Genomic DNA, 26437 nt, shown 5'->3' with positions numbered 1-26437 from the left:
TCATATGTCACATAGAAGCCACTATTTAGAAACGGGGAAATACAGGAATTGTAGACTTTCTTTTTATTATTTAAGATGTTAAGGACAGTCCTTGAGAACACTGAAGAAAATAACTTGTCCTGTTCACCTGGTGCTATAGGAGTGTCCCATCATCCCTTGGCTGCCAAAAGATCACATTGAATCAGTGGTAGTATGACGACTCTCAGCCTAGGCAGTATAAAAACCTCAGTCCTGAAAAAGATCCAGGCTGGGGAGCCCTGTGGACTTCCTTAGGTTACTGTGCCACAAGTGAGACCTTATTTTGTAAAATTCAAGCTTTCTACTTAACAGTACAACATTCTGCACTCGAGTAACAGTGCCAGTGAAGTCTGCAGGCACTTTGCCTGAGACATCAGTGGGAGTTTTTCTTGAGCAGGACCTGCCCATAGGAAGCAAGCTGAGGCTGAATTTCATTAGTGCTAACTAGCTGGTTGTCGTATTTCCTGGTGTGTGGTGTGAATCATTTCATCTCTTCTTCATGTAACTGCTAAGGACAGATGGCATTTAAAGCTGTGTCTGCAGCTGTTAGTTTTCTTAAAAATTGCCTGCATTTATCCCTCTGGAAAAAAAAAAAAAAAGAGGCAATAATAAAGATAATTTGTCTGTTGCTTATAAACCTTGAAAAATTTGAAGTGATTTCCATTTTTTTTACGTGTCACTTTTTTATTGTGTGTCATTGAAGACCATTTTATCAGGTGTTTCAGACCATCCCTGTTGGCAGGAATTTCTCTGAACTTCTGCAGAGGGAAACATCAAAACCAGTCCTTAGAGCATGTATGCTATTTTTCAGGAGAACTGAAGCAGAACATGGAAATTCACTTTTTAAGAAGATGTGACTTTTTGCCAGATTTACTATATTCAGAAGATTCCTTTGAACCTTTTAAGGGGTTGCACTCTCCACTGCATGGTGCAGTTCTGCTAATGAAAATAGAGGGAAATACAAGCACACCATAAATAAGGAAGATATAGAGAGTTGATTTCTACGTGTAGCATTTTGTCTGTGCATATGAAAATTGACATCATGGTGTTGGAATGTTGACAGTGTTTTGCATTTTGCTAGCTGTTCTTACTGGAAAGCATGTGTTTCAAAGGGAGTTTTCAATTTTTATAAGTCTTTGCTTCCATAATAGCCCAGTATTATTTTGAATGTAGACTTCAGCTATGAATAAAATTTAACTCATGAAGTAAGAGATTCCTCTGGCACAAAATGTGAATGAATTATGCAGCCAACAACCAGTAATGTGCATGCCTGGATCATAATAGTCAAAGCCCACCTTAAGATTCCACTGTTACCTCTCAACACTGTCTTACTCTGTTCAAGAATGCCTTACTCTGAGAGTAAGGATACTGAGTTCAGAGGAACTCTTTCAAGAAAAGCTGCAGTAAGTGTGGGGAAAGCATAGCTGGCTGCACAAAACCAACCCTTTGTGGGAATTTTTTGCTAATGTGCTTTCTTAGCTCCAGATGGGTCTGGGTCTGTGAAAAGAGGGAGCTGAGAAGTGAAGAAAACAGACTAACAGCGATGAAAAAGTGGCACTAGCCCGTCATCTTCAGAGGGTAGCCATCCAGATAAAACTGGCAAAATTCAATTATATTCTCTTTCAGTAATGGGCTGGCCTTTCTCTTCGACCTTCATAATCCACCTCATTTTCCCAGAGTTTCAGGGTTATATACTCTGCAGAAAGTTGGCAACCCAAGTTTCCCATGTCATCAACTCTGTCTGGTCTCCTGAGAGAACAGTTTTCTGGTACAACATCCTTGCACCTGCTAGTTCTTCCCCAGCTCTTCTGAAAATCAGACCACTCTGAACCGCTTCATGAAATTATTCCATACTACTTAGGCAGTTTCTTAATTTTTATAATAATCTGATTCCTGAAGTGATACAAGGCAAGTCCAGTTCCATTAACCTGTCCTTTTGATGAAGAACCCAAATTCTTGGTGACGTTTTCAGTGTCTAAGATTGATGAGTTTGAAAAAGTTAGATATCTATATTATTCTAAGAAATTACACCTGTATCTTTAAGTTAAAGCAAAAGTATGTAATGTACCTGCCAAAGTGTATATGCCTTTGCAGAGAAGTTCTTTTTAAAGGAGTGTTTAACATCCCTAAATACATATACATGTATCATTGCCCATTTTAGGTGGCAGTGTGCAATGCTGAAAGCCTCAATTCACCGCTAAAACTTCAGAACTTCAATCCCCATATGTATCCTATATGGTTACATGGGCATGTATAGTGTATGTAATTGCACTAACAAAGTCTCAGGAGATTGTCATTAGTTGAGTTTTAGGTAACTGCAGGTTCCTGATGGGCTCTTCTTTGCATATAAGTTACAGGGCTGCTGTATAAACCAATATACACTGATTTAGCCTGGTGTTCTATTTAGTTGAGAAAATAGGCACAATGAGATGTTTTTGCATGTCTAAATGAGAACATGAGTCAAGAAAAATGAGGACTGATGTTTCACATTGAAGGATGCTGCAGCTTGCTAGGCTGAATATCTGCTTGAGCTGGGGCTTGCAGTGGCATGATTGGTCTCATAAAATGGGGGCCTGCTTGCCTGGTCTATCTTTTGTGTTAGAAGTGGCTCTTTAATAAGGTAGCTTAGAAGAAAATCCTGTTCAGAGCTGCATAATTAACATCAGATAGGTCAGATGTAATATATGGAATGCTTGAATCGACATAAAATTTAGATTGGGACATGCTTGATTCCAATGGATTTTGCTTTCGGAAACTGTTACTGCTCTTTGCGGAGGCATTGCGCTGATGCCTGTTAAGTTCTGTTCATTGGCAGTTGTTAAGTTCTGTTCAGCTTTTCAAATGCTGGTGTAGCTCATCTACATCCATTCCTCTTTCTGGAGGGCTGCTGTAGCAGCCTATGCTTTTTTTTTTTTTTTTTTTTTAATGGGCTGTTAGTACCAGAGGCTCTCTACTGCAGTAGCAATTTTTCTCCTGCTGTGGATTTGCGTGAGGGTTGGTGCTGTACTCGGCTGTTCTGCAAGGTGTTGGAGTTGCAAAGGCCTCTCAGTGGGATCAGTCAATTCACAGCTGCCATGGAGGGCACGTAAGAGCTCACATTTTTTAGAGACATGTAAACTGACTCACAGGGCTCTCACCTACGTGTTATTTTCCTGTATCTTGTTAATGTTTACATTATTTTTATTTACAAATTGAAAAGATATTCAGAATTGTTCTTAATATTTCATCAGAACATTTTAATGTAAACAGCTAACTTTACATCTCAAATGTTCAGTTATTAATTGTCATGATAGTTACCTATGACTTTTATTGGTTATTTCTAGAATCCTATTTCAAGTATAGCAGGATTTGTGCAAGCTTTATTGTTAAGACTGAAATTTAAACTTTATTAGGATTAAGTGTTTAATAGTATAATTTGCTGCATATGTTACAAATACAAGCTGCTATGAATAGATCCTCTGTAAAAAAAAAAAAGCATTTGATATGTTATGTATGGACTTAAATCCAATATGTTGTTATCTTTAACTAAAGGAAATTATAAGAAGTGATTTACAGAGAAGGGTTTATTCTATTAACTTGAATTTATTTAAAACATTTCTCAACTGAAGCTGAATTTGGTTTTTGTATTTTGACTTTGTTTAAAATGTGCTGTACATTAACTTCCTTTGTTCCTGGAATAGTATTCTGAAAATAGTACAAATTGGCTGTTTTTCATATATATGAGAGGAGAAAAAAAATGAGTAGTAGTAGGTGGAATATTGAAGTCGGGTGCCCTGTTTTTGCATTTGCCCACTCACAGTAGACTTGAGAGTTTAAGTGCAACGTTTCCTGTTATATTACTGGCATTTTAAAATGTGATTTTTATAGCTTGTAAAGACCTGGGAGAATGGTGCTCTTTTTCCTACATGTTTTCACCCCCCAGTCTCCCAGGAAGCAGTAGTATGGAACACATTGATTTAGAGTAGGTATTGGGTTTTTGCTCGATGCTGAAGGAGCAAAACCAGGAGGGCAGTGTAGCCCTGGTCTGCATGAGACATTTGATTAATCTGTGAAATGCTTGTGACTGATTTGGATTCTTATGGGTTTTATGCAATTTGGAATGATTCTGTGTTTGTAAATGGCAGGAATAGATAGTTTTGGCTTATTTTGAGATACAGAGACCATACTAAATCTTGTTGGTATAGGCATTTTGACTTGGAAGTTTTATTATTGTTCCATATTTCCTTTTAAAGTGCGTAGTTGCTTCTTTGAAGATTTTAAGTAGGCAATCAGGCTTTTTTGAGAAATTTGTTGCATTTTTTACAGAAAAAATTGCAGTCAGACTCCTCCTCTGTTATTAAAGCTGGAGTAATGCAAAATGAGCAAAATCATAGCATGCATCATCCTAACCCTAAGAAAGGAAAAGCACATAGAGAAGGGACAAATCTCATTCAGTCATTTTTGGATGGTTTTCTGCAAGAGGGCAACAACTTTCAGACCTTGTGTGGATGTGTAGGATTCGCTTCAGCCTTTTACCAGGAACTATAAAAAGCTTGTATAAAGGCACAGAATAATTACAGCCTGAGTCAGACCAGCAAGTTGGCTTTTTTTCCCACTATAATGAGGATAAAAGAACCATATCTCTTGGCAAAAAGGACTGGGCTCTGAAATGGAGATGTTCTGGACTTGTAATTCCAAGTACGGCCAAGCTTGCAGAGAAATACACAGGCTAAGATTTATATTCGAGTCTTGATATTTAAAATGGATGCTGTTTAGGCTTCATATAATAACATTTTACTCTGTATGAAGCGCAGAGGAGCCAGGCCTGTAAAAAGTGCAAATGAAAATAGGATTACTGCCACAGTCAGCACAGCTTGATTGTGAGAGTGAGACCATCAATTTGTGTGGTTTGTTTACAATTTGTAAAGCAGTGGAGAATGTGAAGAGATGTGTAATTATGCAGGATAAGAATAGATTGACTGAATCAGGAAGAGCGCAGTATTTTACACCACTGCAAATTTAGTAGATTGTGTAGGTTCTACCTGTAGTAGTTTCTAGTGTCGTGGTTGCTTTAGTCTGAGAAGTCATAGATACCTAGGGCAAAAGGAATTCTCTGCAATTAAATAAAAGGGCGGATGAATTTATTTCCCTGCCTTTGCACAGTCCATTGTTCTTGGATTCTGTCTGTATTTTGAATAGTCTTAGAATGCTAAAGACAAACATATGAGAATCTGGAACCATGCTAAACCTTTAGCTATTGAACTGTTAGGGTTGGCCTGCTATCTCACATTAGCTTGTACTGGCAAACTAAGAGCTGACTGCGGATAAGAAAATTCAGGGGAGGTTATTGCACAGATCCATCCAAAAGTGCTCAGGAATAGTTGAAAAATATTCTGTAGGAATAGTGCCCTTCTGTAAATCTTTAAAATTAAACTATGCTGTCAAGAATCCTGTTTAACCTTATGTGCAAATGGCAGCGGTAAAAGAGAAGCTGCTAGATATGCAAGAATAGATGATTTTGCACTGCTGGTTAGAAATCAGGCAAGTATTGGAAATGCAGTGTTTTCCCTTGCCCTTGCTGTTTTTGAAAGTAGTGAGTGGAGTATCCCTTGTCCTACAAGAGACATGACAGCTTTTCAAAAGACAAGGTCAAGTGGACAAACCAAGATTGTGTACTCTTTTAGAATCCAGTATATAAAAGCTGCTTTTGAAAGGATTCCTTAGTAGTTGTCCTAATTCTGTGAAAAATAGTGGTGTTTTCCACTTTGTTGAAGGAGGGGAGGCTGAATGACTTGCCTTCTGAAAGATGTCTATGTCACATTTTGCATGCAAGACAAATGCGTTAAAAGATTTGATTGTACCAGAAGCAACAATAAGAGTCAGTCCCTCCACGGCCTTTCCTGTATTGGTCAAGGTAGGAGGGCTTTTCAGGAGCTTAGCTACAGCCTCTATTTGCTGTACAGTTGTGTGTCTAATTTTTAGTTGCCAGAAGATTCAGTGAAGTTCCAGTAACTAGGTACGTGCTGAAACAGTTATCACCCCCTACAATTAGGTTCTTCAAACAGCTAGAAAAGAGAAGGAAACAAGATAATTCATCTTACTAGCCATCTGCTATGCCATCATAAACTCCAATCCGGTATTCTGAAGGAGTAAAATTATTTTGTTAAATTTCCTGTAGAAAGATAATCATTATTGGAAAGCCATGCATGACTTATGACATGTCTCAATTCATCTGTCCTGGGAGCTATCCGCTGTACGTACACATCTGCTTCTGTACACCCACACAGGATGGGAAGATATTCCTCCACAGGAAGGTCTTCCGTTCCCTCAGTATGCAGGTGGTATGTATTGGCAAATCACATATTGTGGATATGGTAGCCAAGTTCCCAGAGCTGTGCACACATAGTGAAGCAATTCACTCCACTTCAGCTGTTTGAGTGTGAATACAAGATGAGTGACTAGGAATGTAATCACATAGCCTCTCTTTTAATGTTCCTTCTGTGATACCTGTGTTAATCACTTATACTTGCTACTGGTTGCATTTGGAATATAGACCATTAGAAGGTTAAAAATGTTATGTTGATGAGATCAGTCACAGTGAAGACACTTGCTGCTTAAAATATTTAAAAAAGAAAATGCAGAGCATTTAAGAAAGTATCATACTTTTTAAAATTCCAAAACGTTAGACAATGTTGTGCCTTTGAATTACAAATGTAATGTCAATTTTTCATCCTTTTTCTGTTGTCATGTTCATTGAATGTCATTCTGTAATCACCTGGAACATTTTAAAACTGCTTAATGAAATTTTTTGCTGGTCATGGAAGATGGGTAATAAAATTTTAGCGTTGAAACTATCTTGATTAGAGCAGGCATCCTGTTCTGAATTAGCAGTTTCTATTTTCATTCTATGTCTGACTTGCTTGGCTGTGTCTTTTAACATTTCAGCAATTCTGGTTTGTTCAGAGGATTTATTTCATTCTTTCCAGCAGCAGATCCTGTGTTTATCTTTTCTCACCTCAGTAAGAGCCCTTTCCCCTTCAGCATATCAGTCCTGCAGTGTTGCTCTACACATTATGTAGACGAACAAAAACGAGAGTCATTAAACTAATGACCATTAGTCTTAACAGTTGTCAGTGAAGAGATGCCTGCAGGGCCTGTCATGTGACCTTTTAATTGCTGTATTTTTTACTGCTAAAGCATAGTTATCTAAGTAGTGGCTTATTGTAAGTGTACATGTGAAATACCGTCAGTTAATGCTAGTAGATAAATTGTGACCAGGAAGGGGACAATCTTCAGATTAACAGTAGGTCCTCTTTCATACTTGGTCTTTTCTGATTTGAAGACTTTGCCTTTTTTTGGGGTGCTTCGCTTCTTTTGTTATATTTGGGTTTTGTCCACTTATTGACCTTTTTCTAGTCAGCCTTTGCTTTGTTAGTGCTGGACAGTGTGTTCAGCTCAATACAACACACAGTTAAAACCTTGCCCTGCTTGAGATGCTTTTACTGGTAAGAGACAAAGGCAAAGTACACTTGGAGAAAAAACATCCTCTCTCTCCCCAAAAGTTTTAACAGGGAGTTAGCAAATGGGTGGATCAAAGATACCAGAGCTGGCATCACGGGACTGAGGGAATAGTTTGGCTGACATTTAAATGAGGCTGAGTTAAATACATATGGATGGATGCATGCTGGAGAGGTGAGTTGCGGTGTTTGAACAGTGGGCCTGGGTCAGGGAAAGCATTTTGGCAGCAGAAGATCAGGTGGGAATGATCACGATACTGGAAGTCAGTGACAATCTCAAAGTGGTAGATGAGATGTGCTAATAAGACCAAAATAATTTCTTAGGGAAAAATGGTTTACTAGGAAGTAGGATGCTTTACCTGGTGGTTGGTGTAATGGTATTCCTGACATCAGTAAAGCACAAAAAGGTTAAAAGCTCTAAAGTATTTGCAGAAACTTATTTGAGACTTAGAGACTGCGTGCTGTGAACAGTTTCTTTTGGGAATTTTTTTAAAATCATGCTGAAACAGGTGTGCACACGTGGAGGGCGCTTGGCTGAAAGGCATTCACCTCATGTGCCTTATTAATAGCCTTAAACCAACATTCCTGCAGCAGAGCCATGACCATTTAACTGCTTCCTTATTGTGAAAATGTGCCTGACCGAGTCAATGTGCTAGGCTGCTCAGTCCATAAACCCTACAGAGGGACTTACTGCAATGGAGAAAGAAGAGTAGGTGAAGAACTGGGTTAACATCACTAAAATTATCAGAAGTGGTGGAAAACTAACAGTGGAAAAAATCACGTTTCCCTCGCCATGTGTTAGACACATTCATGTGGTGAGCTGTTGTAAATCATAAGTTAGCCTGAGAGTGAACATCTGGCTGTGGCATTCTCTACAGTCTAATTTCTTTCAGGTGAGAAAGGATTCATCAGCTAGAGGTAACAGGGAGGAGAACCATTTCGATTACTTACACTTTTACTCAGGGTGGTCTGTCTTTGTAACTAGAATTTTGGGATACCTCTTCACCCCAGGCCCCTTTTTGAAGTTGTGTTGACAAGATGGTAGCAGGTGCTCTCAGTGCTCTGCTGAGAAAGGTGGATGAAGAACAGCGTTAGCCCAAACTCTCCTGTTCCGTGGGATAGCAGTACTAGGAGTATGTTTCTAAGTATTTTGGTCATGTGGGTGCTGTTAGGCTACCACACATCACCCTTCCAAACTTTTTTAAGGAAAAGGAAGAAAATTACTTCTGATAATACAGGAAGTGTAATATAGCGCACACTACCCCCACCTCCCAGGCCCATCCAAAGGCTAAAATCAGAAGCTAGGCAAGTTCAGAGCAAAAATACGCAGAATTTTTGCGATGGAGGTAATTAAGTGAGGAAATAATGTTTATCCCCTTTTCCTTGGTGCACTCTAAACTGACTGAACCTTTTAGAAAATGTTTCCTATGTTAAAAAGAAGTGATGAACTTGCAGAAATTTCCTCACCTAGTTCTGTGGCCTGTTTCGTGCAGGTCATGCTAGTACCTTTGGAACAAGAGAAGTTCTGGCACCACTGAGTTCATTCAGTTCTCCACTTACCTGAGCAATTTTGCTCTCTTGATCTGTGGATGTGCAAGCCTTTACACAACCTTATATATGTATTTATTCATTGCGGAAGTCACTGAAGTAGGTCAGCAAACACCACTGATTGATAAAGGTTGTTCTTGTGTTAATTCAGTATTAGTTATTTAAGTATAGCTGGGTGACCTTTGTGTGTATGACATAAGTATATTCATTTTTAGAGGGATATTTATGTATCCTACAGTAATTCGATTTGACTCTTCTCTGAAGAGGAATCTTGCCACCTTATTCTTCGTATTACTGGATTATACCTGTTTATATGGTGTTTACAGGACTCTTTGAGGGTGTCTTTCATTGAGAAGCTTTGTGATGGTAATGTTGTTTGTCAAACTTTCTGTCTTCCTGATCTGTCAGAGTTGAATAGTTGCATGGTCTTTCTGTTCTCCACCTTGAGTTTTGGGCTATTTGATCTTCAAAATAGTTGCACCAAAGATGTATTTTCTTATTGAGAAATTATTCCAGTTCTTGGTGGCTGAGAGTTTGCTTGTTTCCAGGTCTGTTTCTGTTACGAGAATGTGTAGCAATTTACAGTAGCAGAGCAATTTCGTACATTTCATCTACCTGTTCAGTTCATGATAAACACCATGCTGTTGCTGATGACAACATTGCATAAACAGTATGCAGTGATGAAGAATTACTTGTGCTAGGCCACGCTTTTTGGGGGCTGAATACTTGCCAGTTTTCCTTTGCCACCTGAATCGCAAGCAGATGTACTGAGATTGAGGGACAGGGAGAAGACTCTATAATTAGCAGTGAAAGGCATGGTAGTGCCCTGCAATATATGATAGAGTCACTGTTCAGCCTTACCCACATTGCAGAAGTCTCTGCTTATAATTACAATTGTGAACATCTTTAATGTTAAGATCTTCAGTATTTAGCTCTGAAGTATACAGTGTTTAGGATTCTTCGCCCCTCCACCCCCAGGTTCAGTGGTTTTAATATCATTCCATTGCCCCACACGTTTCCCTTCTTTGTGTTTTCATTATGCCACAGGAATTCTCTTAAAAATCTGGATCCGCCACTAGTTCTAGCAGGTGTTTGGCTTCTGAGTGCCAGTTTTTTTTCCTTACACAGCTTATGGATGAGAATTTCACTGCCCTTAGGCACAATTTCAACTGAAGTATATGAAAAGCATGTTACTATGTCAGTTCAAATTATATCACTATTAAAGAAAAAACTCAAAAGGAAATTAAATATAAATAATCACGCTAACATAACATAACATTCATAACATTAAGGTTATAATTTAAATTAAAAAGAATTGGGAAAATCTGAGTCAGGAGTCCCGATGTCATTCTTAGCCAGACTCTCCTGAGAGCAGCCATTGTAAAATGAGGATAATGACAACTTTGAGTCATGAGATCTCTTGATGAATAGTACTATAATACTATAGTATATAAGAGCTAAGTGTGTTTTCTAACTCTGTAATATACTTTATAGGAACTAAGTATTGCGTACAGTCCTGTCTCCTATATTCTCTCATTATTAGCCTATTTATCTGATGGTGGCTAATAAATTTTTTTTGCAGTACCCAGCAATGTGCTAGATCCCATTTTGCTCACATATTTATATGCAAATTTCCAGCCACCTGTATCATCTTCCTCGGTGTGTTTAAACTTCTGTGTGGAAAGGTTGGTCATATCTATGCATAATCCTGCAGTCACATCAGTGTGCGCATGTCACTGTGTCCAAATGAAAACAAAGGAGCATTTTGCAAGTGCTGTGCAGGATTACTTACAAAATGGTGCTGTGAAGTTTCACCTGCCCAAAATTCTTGCTTGATGTTAGCTTGTAGGAGGCTTCCTGTTTAGATGCAATTGCTGGTTATCTGTGATCATACATACCTTTCTTGTACAATTTCTTTAGCATTAGAGCAGTTGTTCAGCCTGAATATTGGGGAAGAGGGTGAGAAGGAAGTAATTTATTAGAAAAGGGTGATGTTGCCCTTGCAAGCCTATTGGGAGCTATTTATCTCATTAGTAAAGAATTAGGCATCTGCAGCCCATAGCCTGCTACAGCCTCTCTTTCGTATCGTGTGGCCCACAATTGTAAATTTTTTTTTTTTGCTGTTATTGAATAATCCTGAGGTCTATGTTAATGTATGGCCTGCCAAAGGTACTAAAGTGTCTTGCCCCTCCATGATAAAGGCTCCTATTGATCAATGAAGGAATCACACCGTATGTTTGCTCATTTTATTTAGTTTGTTCTTCTACTCCTTCAGCAATGTGAATCTTCATTCAGTGCATGTGCTGATTTTTTTTTACTTTATAATTCCACTGCCTCTGACAGAGATCCTATGTAGCCTTAAACTATGCTCCTTTTTTGCCTTTTGTAAATAAATCTGCTGCTCCTCAAAGATTATGCTTCCAGTCTCCTCTAGTGTGTTAACTGGAGCTGCAATCATGTCCATAGGTAGACAAAGCAAGTTTGTTTCCTGCAAATGAGTCTATTTGTTAGAAGTTTGTCAGTTTAGCAAAATAATTCTTTCACCACATGGCGTTCATGATAAAGGTCACTTTAACAAAATGGTCCTGGTTTTGTCTGGGACAGAGTTAATTTTCTTACTAATAGCTGGTACAGTGCTGTGTTTTGAATTTAGGATGAGAATAATGTTAACACACTGATGTTTTCTTGGTTGCTGAGCAGTGCTTATATTCAGTCAAGGACTCTTCAGCTTCTCACATGCCCTGCTAGTGAGGAGGCTGGGGTGCAAGAAACTGAGAGGCAACACAGCCGGGACAGCTGACCCCAGCTGACCAAAGGGATATTCCAGACCGTACGAGGTCATGCTGAACAATAAAACTGGGGGGAGCTGGCTGGGAGCTGCTCATTGCTGCTTGGGGACTGGCTGGACGTCAGTCAGTAGGTGGTGAGCAATTATATTGGACATCACTTTTTTTATATATTCTTTTATAATTATTATTAATTTCCCTTCCTTTTCTATCCTATTAAACTGTCTTTATTTGAACCCACGAGTTTTACCTTTTTTTCTGATTCTCTCCACCATCCCGCAGAGAGGGGGGAGAGGGTGAATGGCTGTGTGGCGTTTAGCTGCCTGCTGGGTTAAATCACAACACAACTTAAAAAAAAACCAACAACAACCCAAAAAACTACAGATTATCCTGGTTTCTTTACTAAGGATGCTGGAAGCACTTTTGTAGCATATTTTTTGCTATGGAGATCATAAGAACCCTTAGAAACCTTCAATGAATAAGAGATAAATAGAGTTCCATGAGAACATGCTCCAATAATGCTGAAAGGCCTTGATTTATGATAAGAATTTTACCACTTATTAGGTTACTAAATAAAGAACAAAAGGAGGGTTTTGTTTGGAAGAGTGGAACATATGCTGAAAGAAGGGATAAACCCCCCCAACTTTTTAAAGACTTGAGTCATCTACATCTGTCTTGCTTGCAAGACTTTAGAAAGAGGTTTTAGTGAAATGGTATTTTGTCTCATTTTCAGTTGTGTGTGTGTGTTTTTTTTTTTTTACAAGCTATTCCTTCCCTTTCACTGTCTAGGCACAGAGGAGTGTTCATCTTAGTAAAACTTCCGTCTTAAAAAAAAAAAAAAAAAAAAAAGTGAAAACATCCCTCAACCAATCCCCCTGCCCCCAAAGCATCAAGCCTCTGAGAAGGTGCAGGTATAATCTTCCTTCATTATTCAGAGCAGTTAGAATTTCACATTATCGTAAGGCAGTGCTTTATGTAAGAAATTGTTGAACAAGACCTTTATATAAAACACATAAACAAGAAGTAGAAAAGTGCAAATAATCAAGCAGTGTATACAGGAGGTATGAGTTCAAGAATGAATTTCTTTCCCTCCATACAGCAGATACAGTCCCTTCTCACCATACTGCCAGCTCCTCTCAGCCTTTCAACACTGATGCCATTGGTATACTTAATGCAGCTTCTCAGCATCTGTAGGGAGACCAAGTAGACATCCCACTATGCTGGCAATATAAGTAGTATCACTGCTGCGAAACAAAATCAGAGGGCAAGGATTAAAATTACTGGGTTTTTTTGTTATCTGATTTCTTCTCTTCCTACTGGTAAATCCATATCTTTGCAACCCTTTTTTCTTGTTCTTGAGAACGGGCTTGTACACTTTGTATGTGAAACTTTACTCTCCGTGGTAATAGTAATACCCAGATTTTATAGTATATGTTTTGTCTATATGCTATAAAATTGCTTTTAATGTTGGCTTTAAATATTGTTGTGCCCATTCCCCCAAGGCTAGACTAAAGACTTAAAGAAATAATTGGGCATCGCATATTTTGACAACAGAATCTGAGCCACAGTCTCTAACGTTCTGATAATAATTGGAAATTAACTGCTCTAGGGTCATCTCTTCTGCGTGCTGCATTTTTCACCTTGGCTCTTATTTATGTAAAGCTAAAAATCATTGAATATATCTAGAGTAATTCACAGCCCTAATAGTAAGTGTTATACTGCAAGGGATGTTGTCTTGCTGCAGATGTATTTGGGCCCTGACTCTGTAAGGATGTCGGTGGGAACTTTGGCACTGGTATCACTGGGCGCAACCTCAGTCTGCTAGTGCAGCTCATTTAAAAGCAAGTATTAGGCACATCAAATCAATCCTTTGGAAAGAAGGCAGAGTCTGCCTAACACAGAGTTTAGAAGCAGCTTCATTGGAAGAAGGAAAACTCCAGGCTTCATATTTCTTTTGGAAATATGAAACATTTGATATTTACGCTGGGTTTTGAAACTAAATGAGATTTTGGCTAAATAGTACTGTAGCCTTTCAGTGAAAAGTTTAAGCTTTTAGCCAGACCATAGCAAGAGAAAACATAAGTAGATGTTGATAAATATCCAAAAGCTTAATCACTAGTATAAATTTTAGAAGGTACAGAAAAAGATTTTCCAAATATGTTGATTGCGGGCTGCTGCCCAAGCTATGCCAAAGAAAATGTATTTACATTTAATCTAGAAAAAAATTAGTGGAAATATCCTTTTGAAAAGATGGAAAGATAGTATCTTAATTTAAAACCAAAATTATTTCCATTATCCTTGTTGTGTTCAGTGTTGGCTTTAAGTTGTACAAACCTACAGCATGAAAAAAGGTTTGGACTGAGCACTGTTGTTTTCATGATGTCATCTTAAGCACGTTCAACTCAGTGGAATAACTCCTCATACTTGAATAGGTGCAGAATGGGCTTGGTTTGAGCAGCAGAGATGATGCAGGCAGTGGCTTTCTTGGTTATGAATGTGACTGTAGTTATAGCTTAAGCAGTTTTCAATAGTAGATGCTATTCAAATAATAGCTGGATTTTCAGTTTCTAAGTTGCTTGCTGAAAGCATTTTACTATATCATAAATAGGTGGCTTATGCAAAATACTTATGAATTGCTTTTGCTTATCTTTGTATGTATCTCCAACTTACAGGCACATTTTCCCAAGCTTGCTTTATTTCTACAGGTTCTAAATAGGTCTAGAATGAGAGATGAGAGAATGAGAGATGAGAGGAAAAATCATTAGATTTGGGCTTAAATCAGACAGGTCAGAACTTTGCCTTTAATACAGAGCACACACCACGGAAAAACAATCACGCACTTGAGGTCTGTCCCTGGAAGGACTTTTGCTTCAGTCTTTCAGGCTGTCTCATAATTTCACTTGTGACTTCCCTGATGAAATTTGACAGTCATGCTGAGTGTTTCAGGGTTCTTTTATGAAGAAGTGCTTGGCTTTCATCTGTTCAGCTGAGTCCTTTTTCTTTTTTTAGAAGAAATGATGTTTATAGTTTAATTATGGTTTAAAATGCTGGCCTCTTAGTTTAATAATTAAATAATTGGCCTGGTCTCCAGAAATGCTGAGCTGCTGGCAGCTTCTCTGGAAACTCAGTTCAAGTGAACTGAGGGTCTTTAAATGTTTCAGAGTGTCTAGCATTAGGAAGTTGTTTTTTGTGAATCTTTGCCATAACAAAAGCTAATCTGAGTCTTACTAGATATTTATTCATCAGGATTGCTTGCTCTGGAGATGTCTGAAGTTCTGAACTGCTAATGTGACTTTGTTTATCTACTAACACACTTCATGTTGTGGTGAAGCTGGAGTGCTATGCTCAATCTAACATTTTTGTACTGGAGTCCTTGAAAATCCATTAAAACGAACTGCTACTTAGCTGGTATATTACTTCCCTGGGGTGTAAATCATATGCTACAGCAGCTTACTAGACAGGTATTTAACTTGAATTAAATCAAAAGGCACACATTTTGGTATATGATTGGACTTGCCATGCATATTAATCTGACAAACGTGTATTTACGAGTCATTAAGAATGGAGATAGTTTTCTCGCTTTATCTGCTTTTCCCATCTTTCCCCCTAAAACAGTGATTCTGGAAACTGACACTCTCAAGACCCTGTCCAATTCTCCCCTTCCAACAAGAACTAATAAAAGAGCCACAAAACTATGGGAAGCAAACTGCCTTCACTGTGCTGGTCTCTTTTTTTTTTAAATTTTTTTTTTTTTTTTTTTATTTTAAATAGAATTTACTTTGGGCAAGATAGTGCAGTTGCGCATAACTATAAAGCTCTAAGTGACTGGACCTTTATCTTTTGTCTGTTCCTCTTTTTAAAAACAAGTTGTTGAGGCAGTTTCAGGAAGAGTATGGTATTTTGTCATCTTTGGCATTTAAAATAGATAATTTTGAAGTTTTAACCTTCTTTACACAAACCCGTTCGTTGTCATTATACACCCAATTTCAGCAAGCATGCAGGCTTAGTTAGGGGATGATTGATTTAAACTGAGGTAATGCTGATTTGCATTAAGAAGTGTACATAAGAGCACAGTTTTTCCTTTTTTTTTTTGAAATGTGCTTCTTGGTGCCAAGAAATGCTAAAATTTAAAATTCCTCTGTACCTGAAACAATAGTATTTTATTTCTAATTATGTTCAAGCAATTCCTTTGAGGCGTTCTGTCTCTGCTTTCTCATCTTTTGACCTTCACAACACAGACTTTGCAGAAAGCTCACTTCTGCTGTTTATATATAAATAAGGAACAATTACTTTCTGATCTCCTTGTGGCTATGATTAAGTAGTATAGTGGCATATTATCATGACGTTCAGATGAACTTTGTCATAACCTTTGTATGAAATGATCCCTGAGAACTGTAGACTAAAGTACATTTTTTTAAATTTATCTGAAATTACAGTAACAGTTTAAATCCTTGGATGACATTAATCTGTACCTTGGAAGGAATGACCGATGATTAATATTTGTAATTCTTATTCATAGGAAACTCTACATTTCAGTGATTACTCTGATAATTACAAGTGAGTTGGATGGCAATAGTTAATATGAATCCTGGGTGTCAAGGAAAAAGACCAGTTAGTTTGTGTTGTATAGTGGTTTCGGAGAGTGCTAATGGGATTCCTTTTGGGTCAAACTGAACCAGAAGATGTGTCCCAGCAGCCCACCTCCTGTGCTTCTGTCACTAAGAGATACTCAGTCCATTAGATGGACTACAGCTGCTTAAAAATAAGCCCCTCTCCTTCAAATGCTGTTCATGTGGGCGTTCAGTAATGCACACTATTTATTAGCAGATTCAGTCCTTCTCAGCCATGCTGCTTGCTAATGTCAGCATTGGCTGGGAAGTACTCAATAATAATCCCTCTTACTTTCACTAATAACATAAAATATAAAATCCCTGAAATCGGCAACTTCAACTCAAGCAGATGCTTCCAGTCAGAGTAGTATACAAAGCAATGAAATTGGGCAGCAGTAAAAATGATAACATGCAAATCTCTGTGGAGGGAGATATAAAAACTGCCGGCTTGGATATAAGCTGTTCATTTTTTCTTCTGCAATTGAAAGTGGAAGAGTAATTTAGTCTTTAAGCACTCAGGTGGGGGGTGATGAGTGAGGAAGCAATCACAGCCTGAGATCAAAGCTGTGCTCAGTGCATAAGACTTCGATTAAGAACAGTGCCATTTTATGCTTCTTAGAACTTACATACATCATCTATTTATCAGGATAGTTCTCCTTGATCACATAGATGGAATGATGTAGAATGGAAGACCTTATTTTTTTCAGTTTCTGACTAATAAGTTACATGTCCCGATTAACTGATACCCAGAAAGATTTTTGAAATGCCAATCTGTTTCAGACTTTTAAATTTTCTTCTTTGTCAGTAGAGTAGTACACGCTTCCTAGCTACCTGATATATTAAATTCAATGAATTTTATGTAGTGATTATTATTATATCTGGTTTGGCTGCATTATCACCTTCTACTGTCTTCATGTGCTTAATAAAATCATAAAAGCTGCTTTAAAATGCCTGTTCTAAATCTTAAGTGTACTTGTAATTTGACACATTTAACTTGAAGCTAATAACATTAAACTGGCTGTCAAATAGACTTAAAACGCTAGCGTGAAATGTAATTGTTTTCTGAAAATTGCACTTGCAGTCTTTAGTTTAAAACATGTACTTATACTGGATTAGCCAAGTCATTCAGAGATGATCCCAAATATACTATAAGCCCACAGACTCAAATTTTGTTTAAGCAGCAGTGCCCATAGAAATATAAAAGCTTCACAAGGAATATTGGTAGATTCCTTAGTGGGGAATAAAATGTACTAAGTGGAAACAGTATATTTTGTGTTCAGAACAACGTATGAATGAAAGTGCATTGAACACGTGCAGATTATTTGAAGGTACCTATATCTAGAAGGGAAAAACTTTCTGCAACTTTGAGTTGATACAAGAGTTATTTGAGCATTTGAAGCTTTGATTTTTTTTTTTAAATGAACTTCTTGATTTGTATTGTTTATCAGCTGTAATTACTTGGCTTCAACATTGGTTTGCATGACAACTCATAGTGTGTTCCTACATTTTTATTTTCAATTAAATGCTTTGCTGCACTCCTCCTTTGGTTATAGTAGGTAGGTAGCAGATCAGTTTCCATTGTAACCTCCTGTGTAACCTAATAAAACATTCATCTTTTACACCGAATTTTTCCATGCTTGGAAGCCAGATTTTGCTTGCCTTATTAATCTATCAAGCATTCTTCTGCTTCTCTAGTGGCTAGCTGCTCATTTTTTAATACAAAAACTGAATGTGTTTGAGAAGCCCTTAGTTTCTCATGTCATATTTATTAAATTTTTATTTTAGCTTCAAATGTTGGCATCTTTTATATTCAAAGCATAATACTGATGAATGTTGAAAGACATTTCTATTTTAATGTTTAGCTTATAAAGATGAGAAACACAAGCAAGTTAATTGCTAAATATCCTACTGACAATTTTTTTTATAGGAAACTAGGGAAAAAGTGTGATACATACATTTATCTAAGAAGTGTGGTGGGGTAATTTGGATTATCTTCTGCCCGTAGATTAGGCAGATCTTTCAAAAATACTGTTATAAATTGCTAGTACTTAACACTATTCTTTTCCAAAGTATTTTACAAATATAAACTGAATTTTACAATATGTCATTAATATAGGTCAGTTGGTGTTGTAATTGTATTTTACATCTGGGGAAACTGAGGTAGAAATGTTAAGTACTTTAAGCCAGGCCACTTGAGACTTAGAATGCATATCTCTTATCCATTAGTCCTGTGCTGAAATCATAGGATTACATCATTGCCATATTCCCTCACACAGGATCTATCGATAGCCCATTGAAACCAGTGGGGAAAAATGCCAGATTATGTCAGCCAGTTTCACGTCTGGGTTATACTCAACATGACAAGGTCTGTGTCAGCTACAGCCAGCTTGGATTCAGCATGAAGCATAACTGGACGTCTCTTCGTTGCTTTATGGGGAAACTATTGTTATCAAATGTAGATTTATTCTCTGTATTTTACGATTGAATTCTGCATAAATAAAGTCAGATGGCTAAAGCGTGCAAGTTAGACTACTGTTATAACAGGCTTTATAGAAATGGCATGATAACATGATGTGAACATGAATTACTCTTATGCAGGCCTGATGAAAAAATCCTCTTTAAAATCTTGTTCAGTCTTGCGTGCTAAAATATGACCTTTACCCTAGTCTAGACATGTCCTTTGCAAACTATTTCTAGTTTATATGACGATTGCTTGATTTAAAACAAGTATGTTAATCTAATGCTGTCATGAATGATGGGGTTTACAGTCTGAGAAGCTGACAGCTTCTTCTTTGCAGAAGAGTAAGCAAAAGCAATGTAAGCTTCTCCAGACCCATACCGCAAATGACATCTCATCTGCTTTTTATGATATGTCGTGAGCTTGGTGCAGGAGAGAAACTGCAGAAGGTCTTGCAAAGCCTGCCTTTTCCATCACAAACTGGTTAAATTACGTGGATTACTTTTGAAATCTCTAGTTATCTGGCACTGAAATTACACACCTATATTTGATACAGTTCTAGCCAACAGTCTGGAAACTGGTCAACAGCAGGTGCTAGCTTTCATGTAAAATTACTATGTATATGTCAAAATATAACAAACAGTTTAATTAAACCCCATTTATTAAGTTGACTCGTTGGGAAATGTCCAGCAGTAACTTGTACGTTTCAGGGCTTGTTTTCTTCCCTGAAAGGTTTCAACCTTTTGGAAGGTGATTTTCAACTCCCTGCCCCTTTCCACTCTCTCCCTACCACAGCTGGACTCAATATTCTGCATTCAAAAGATGATTGCTTATTTTCTCTAGTATGCAAGCCAATTAGCTTCTCAGGATAAAGTTACAATGTAGTAGGAATAAGGATTTAGAAGTCTGTGCAGTACATTTGCTACATATCTGGGAAGCTTTAGACCTACTATGTAACGACAGCGTATGTGCGTTCAGCATGTCTAGCACGTTTCAGGTGTGTTCCAATTACTGAACATGCACAGATCAGTTAAGCAAAAGCCATTTGTCTAATAGGGGCCCAGGTGGCAGACAGCCCAGCTGGAGGTACTGACTGATTCTGACAGAATTAGCTCCTCTGTAGCTTGAAACAGGCCTTTCTTCCTCTCCCAGTCTGTTCTTAAATGCTGTTCACAAATTGTGAATAGCGTACAGAACTAATATGTACCGCCTGGTGTTCACTCCAGTCATTCCCCGCTCCCTTCAGATTTCTTCTTTGCAGTAATAGCTTCCTGCAGGATGGGAAAGTAATTCACCACGTCATGGTTTCATAGGTTACCCTACTTTGAGAAGGCTGGACTAGATGAGCTCTCAAGATATTTTCCAAGCTGAGTTATTCTATGATTCTATGTATTTGTATCTTCCTGTAAGAATTGATATACTGCGTTTAACCAAAAGCCCATGACCTGCAGCAGCCAGTAACAGTCTAGTGAAGTGTATAAGGGAAAAGAATGTGTAGCCAAATGTTGCTTTTCTAGTGGGTTTTCACAGTGTCTTTCAGCAGTGATGGTTGATAAGCCAGAGATGGTATCTTTTTGTTTATTAGATGATCCTGCTATTTGAGGCATCGTGTTGGGTTTTGGACCTCTGTAAGCATTTGGCATATCCTTGTCACAGAGCTCTGTAGCAAAGTATCCACCCAGAAATCCTTGCCTTAAAACACATAACTTCTTTTTTTCCCCCAGAAGTTCATATCTAGTCTTTGTAATTATACACATAGAGGTTTTTAAAATTTTATGTTTTTAGTAGCTGTAATGTGACCTTTCTGAATCTCTTACAGACAAGAGCAGAGCAATCCCAAGGTGCATACTTCTTGCCTGAGTTTGCACTTTCTCCACAGGGGAGTTTTCTTGAGGATACCACGGGGGAACAATTCCTCACTTACCGTTATGATGACCAGGTCAGTATGCCACATGTGAAAATGACAGAGATTGTCACATTCTTGTAACTCTGAGATACAAAGTGTGTGTTACCTTTTGAAGGCACATCAAATTTATAGCAAATTGAATGATAACACGCTATATGAAATGAACATTAAGGCATTTAATTGTAGAAATAATGAACCAAAACCATGTAAGGGTTTAATAGAATGTAGTAGAGGCAAAAGCAACTGATTTAGATGTGTTAAAAGATGTTTATAGTTATGTAATATGTGCAGAATTAGAGGTGGTTGTCCTTTCTGTGCATTGTTTAAGCTATCCTAAATTGTTTTATTTCATGGATAAATCAGTATAAGGCAGATCTTGCATTTCCAAGCTTGTGAAAAGTCAGCACGTTTTATTGGTTCATTAAGTTTTCAGAAGGGAAGGTTGAGTGAATTATAAAGAAACAAATGCAAAGTGTAATAATGAATGAAGCAGAGTGTTTAGAAAGCAACAAATTATGAATTTTAAAGTTAAAGATCTTTAATGCTTTCTCCAGACCCACAGAAACATTATGTTAAACATGGAATATAGATATAAATGTAAAGAAAGCAACATGAAAGAAATGCTGTTAATCTTGGCAAAAGATCTAAAGTAAACCTAGGAAATGTGTGGCATGCTGTGGAAATTTACTCATAACACAATATGTTCCAGAAATCAGTCGAGCTTCACATCAAAACTGTCTGAATTACATTCATAGACACTTACAGTACATTTCTTAATGTAAAAGGAGGGAATTTGTTAGGAAACACTCCCTCTGAAAGTCAGAGAACAGCCAAACTTGCCTGGTAGTCACAAGGTATGGTTCTGTCAAGTGATTGGCAGCTCGATTTTGAAAAAATAGTCTCCTTGCAGGAGCTACTTTGAGAAAAATAGCTTGCTCATCACTACTCTAAACAGAGCTGAGATGAGTCTGTTAAAGCTTTAGACTGAGTATCTTTTTAGGAAGACAAAAGGAAGCAGAAAAGATGCAATAGAAAGCATGCTGAGCTACTGTAAATATTTTGAATTTAGTTTAAATATGTTTACAATAATTCATACTTTTGCTGTACTAGAGGGTCTTGATTATCAACAGAAAAGGTGCTTAAATGAGATGTCCCCTGGACCAAACACCTGGGAAAGCAAAAACTTACAGGTTGGTAAAATGCAGCTGCAAATCAGGCTGCATTTAATGACAGTAGTTGAAAATCACTGTAAAGGTTATATGCTTTGATCAAAATAGCTTCTATTAAATGGAGGACATTTTAGAGAAGATGATAAATCAGCTATAACTGAGAGATAGTCTGAGTCTTTGAACAGACTGTTTGGACTATGTGAATAACATAGGCGATTAAAAAAACAAGCAAAATGAATCCCCCCTGCAAAAAAACTCAGATACCAGCATAGCTCTATACAGGAGTGAGTTCCAAGCTCAGTTCCATCTGGTGATGGAAAGTTTTCCATTAATTCCATTGGGATCTGAATTGGACCTGGCATATGGTTAGCTTTTGTCCTTCCATGAATGTGATTGGGCTTTGAAGCCTGCTCTTCGTGGCCACTTAGTATGAAATTAAGTTTTAATTCTTGGAACTGAAAATGGTGCTAAAACATCAGAATGTTGAAAATAAAAGCAACTGTATTAGTTGTAATTTCTTCTGAAAGGGAATTCAGTCATAAAGAATTATTTATTAACAAATATAAATATATTGAATGCAGATGGGAACTGATCTATATCTCTAGTTTACCTTCCTGAATTACAAGAATTCTTCAATAAATAGAAAAATTATTCTCCTTTCTAGGATGTTAATAACAGGTTTGTCATAATGTACAGTTATAACTTACTTATGCTTTTGCTGAAATATTCATACAAAACTCAATTTTATCATGTGGTCAAACTGAGCCAGAAAACTTAAATTTTTTTCTTGTTTTCTGTGCTTCGTTCTACTCTTCCATATGACATTTAAACTACGAATGGAAGGAAGTCTTAAACCAGAGGGTGAAAATCATTCAGTCTTCATCAAGATAGTTGATTTTTTTGTAAGCTATTAGGCGTAGGCTTTTTATGTAGTAGTTGTGGTACAGATATGCAGGTGAATAGAGAGAGGAATGTATGTACATTGAAAGGCCATTTTTAATTGCCTAATGTATCCAACATGGAAGTGGAATTGGTACAGGAAGGTTGACATGTAATTTAAAAAAAAATTCAGTAGCATCTTCTCCCATTCCTTAATTCAATTTTAGCAATTCACTTTGTATCTTGCCCCTCTGTGAAGGCATGCTGGCCTGTGGGAAATACATTCCTTCTTTTTGCCTGAACACCAGAATTGTCCTATGGGCATCCCTACAGAGTCCTGGTGTTCTTGTACATACTAAGCTAACATCATTTTAGTTGAAAATTGGAAAAGTGCAAACCTTGTGCACTTGACCCTAGCAAAACAAGAGATCAGTCTTATCCAATCTACTGTGAAGATCGTACCTCCATCTGTATTCATGGAAGGGAGTAGAATAGATAAGAGGGATGAGAGGATCCTGAGACTGTGGCATGAGGCTGGGAGAAGAAGGTGGGCCAAAACTGCTGTTCTTTGGCTAGCCAACAAGACCCTTGCAGGAAAAGTCATCCTTCCATATCTTCCCAAGTTGCCCTTCCCCCACCTTGCACTGCTCCTCATATCCAGGCCAATAAAATTTCCAGTTTGTTGGGATAGATGGATATTGTTTTTATATAGCATCATCATCGTCATGATACAAGATTAGTTTCCTTACATCCTCCAAACACAGGAATGTTTCAAAGGGGTTTTCTTTGGCTGTTGTGTGTGATATTTTTCAAGCAGGGAGCCGGTTTAATCAGGATCATTCATTCCTTTGTTAGTAAGTAATCTTAGTAAAATAGAACTAGCTGTTACTTAAATATTCAAAAGTATTTGCTATCTGAAAGGACGAGCCTACAGTTTGAAATGGAAGATGAGTAAATATTAACAGGAACACACTGTACTCTGTTCTAGCCCAGCAAAATTACGCATGGATTCATGTTGTACATGCAAGACAGTACATTTTGTTCTGGTTTAATCTGGCAGGACTGTGCTCTCATTTTTGTACAGGATTGCACTAACCCCTTTGCATATTCAGTTGCTGTGTGTACTTAAGAATTACATGCAGATGAAATTCTTTGGCCACATATTTTCAAAATTCAGTTATTATATCTTTTTTACCACCTATATGACTGTAGAAGAAAATATCTTATATGACCCGATGAGATACTGCCACCTTTATTCACTGAGGTGACGTCTGGACAGAATGGTACATTATACTTTTGACACATTTACTGCTTTATCTTCAGGGAAAAAGGAGAAACGGTGATTCAAAGCAAATACTTTTGAGTGCTCCTGAAGAAGTGTAGAAATGTTTACATTGAGCATTTTCTTATAGCTCCTGCATTGTTCAGCAAGCTATGTCTTGCATCAGTGCATTGCGTACTACATTTCTAAAATTCTACTGAGTCAATGTAATTTAAGTCTAACTTAGTACCAAATAGATTGATGCATAGCCAAAGACTTCATTTGCCATTAGAAATCTGAGACAGAAAAAAATGTCCCCCCCATCATTCTTGAATGAGTTTTAAAATAAATATATAATAGCCCTTCCCCCAACGTTGAGATATAAGTTGAACTGTGCCATGAGGAATAGTTTCCTACTTTTCTTCGATTTCTTTTGGCTTTTCACCTTTTAATCTACTACAAGGAATTTTTTTCTTTTCCAGAATACTAGTAGTACTGGAAAGCTTTCTTGCAGAAATAAAATGTTCTTGTTTTCTGACACTTAAGGTATTGCTTCCAAGTATTAAAACCATTCCATATGACGGACCACCAACAAGGACAGCAGTGAAAACTTGGTTGGGCTGAATATGTTTGAAGTACCTTTCTACTTTGATAGGCTGGCTGAAAGAGACAGCTCTTGGGGGGGAAGGTGTGTGGGGAAAAGAAAAAGGCGTTATCTTTTTTTCAGTGAGAAAATGTTTGCTTGACCAGTTAGCTTTCTAGTTGACCTTGCTCCTTCTAAATTTTATGATGTTTACTGGTATAAACTCATAACAAGGACACCCTGAATCTGGAATTAGACATATGGTACTAAGTAGTTCAATCCTGGCAAAGGAATAGAGTGTTTCTAAACACATCTTTTTTAAAATAAATGCAGTCAAGAAGAGTGGTGAATATGGGCATCTTGAAACCACCCAGCAAGCAATTAAAATAATGAAAATCTTTAGACTTGTGAGTGTTTAGCTGTGAGAGGTAAGGTAGAAACCAGTGAATTTGTTTTCAACTAGGTGTGCAAGCTGTAATACACAGGGTGAGGCTGTTACAGTTCTTTTAATAACTAGCCTTTCTTTGAATTTGCTAGAAAAGTCTGCTATAAATTGAATGCCAAAATTGGGAGGGTAAATATTCTGATATATGCCTTGTCCTCCAGAAAGAGAAATATCCGGCTTGGTTTCTGCTTTTTCAGGGATGAAAGAAGCATGGTATTTAAAGTGTTAATTAAAAAAAAGGCAGTGGAAACCAGGATCTCAAAGACTTGAAAAATTAATGTAGAAATAAACTGATGGAACCTATTATCCCACCCTTTTATAATAGCAATAAATGTTCATGTTTGTTGTGTGTTTCATATCATATAAAGTAAACTATTAAGTGGACAGAAGTTGTCTTATGGATCCAGCTGGGCTGACAGCCATTTTCCCCAAATTTCTGTCACCTGCTTCCCCCGCTTCACCTGGTGATGATTGCCATCCTCCTTGGTCTGTCTCTGGAACTGTATGTGAGTCACAGCCTGGTTTTGAGTATCAGCTGCTTGCTCTCGGTTTGAGCCTTTTTATTCCATTGCCAGCTAGTTTGCATGTAAATCACCAGGGAAATGGAGCCAGAAATTTTTGGGCTTGGAGATGAGTCATGCAAGGGACAAACTTATTTCAAATTAACACATCAGTGAAGACAAGCTCTAATCCCGAGGAGTAAGTTTTGTAGTTAGTGACGCACTTTCTATCCAAGTGCATAAAGCCCCAGCACTGTCCGTTTGAGAAGGAGCCAGAAACTTGTGTTATACTGTGACATGACATTTTTGTTGATGCTGAAGAAGCATTCAGAACTATTAAAAAGACTTAACATTGTGAAGCTCAACGTCTAGCTCTTCATCTAAAGATTCTTCACCAGCAAACACTCCTGATGGTTTAATTTGTGTTTTCTGAGAGTGAGCTGACAAATTTAATTTTATCTAAGCATCGGAGGTGCAACTGCTAATACTTGGCTACCTGAATTTCAGCATTATGTTAGAAATATTCCTCTTCAGTTGAGTAAAGGAACGGTCGTGCAGTCCTTACTCGGCCAGTGTACCAATACTAGAATAACGCAAATTCCACTGACTTGAGTACTGCAAGCAGTTCCATTCTCTTAGCTGGGACATCTTGTGTAAGTAACAAATTACGAGGTCAGGTTTGTCTTACTCCATACTAATCCTACAGATGTTAATAAGGGTTTTTAAGTCATGTTCAAGGAGTTTAGAGCAGTGTGTTTGTAAGGCTGTGTGAAGATAA

The 26437-nt window shown here is 37.6% G+C and overlaps 1 protein-coding gene across 2 annotated transcripts in view; it reads left to right on the top strand.

Annotated features, from left to right (window-relative positions):
• ADAMTSL3 (ADAMTS like 3) overlaps positions 1 to 26437 on the top strand; it is a 187587-nt gene that overhangs the window by 11182 nt on the left and 149968 nt on the right. For both annotated transcript variants that reach the window (XM_040600771.1, XM_040600770.1), the window contains exon 3: positions 20736 to 20855. In XM_040600771.1, the coding sequence (XP_040456705.1) occupies positions 20736 to 20855 (120 nt within the window). The remainder of the gene's footprint in view (positions 1 to 20735; positions 20856 to 26437) is intronic.

This window comes from Falco naumanni, chromosome 7, assembly GCF_017639655.2.
Source record: "Falco naumanni isolate bFalNau1 chromosome 7, bFalNau1.pat, whole genome shotgun sequence".
Classification (NCBI taxonomy): Eukaryota; Metazoa; Chordata; class Aves; order Falconiformes; family Falconidae; genus Falco; species Falco naumanni.
This window is presented reverse-complemented; position numbering and strand designations above follow the sequence as displayed.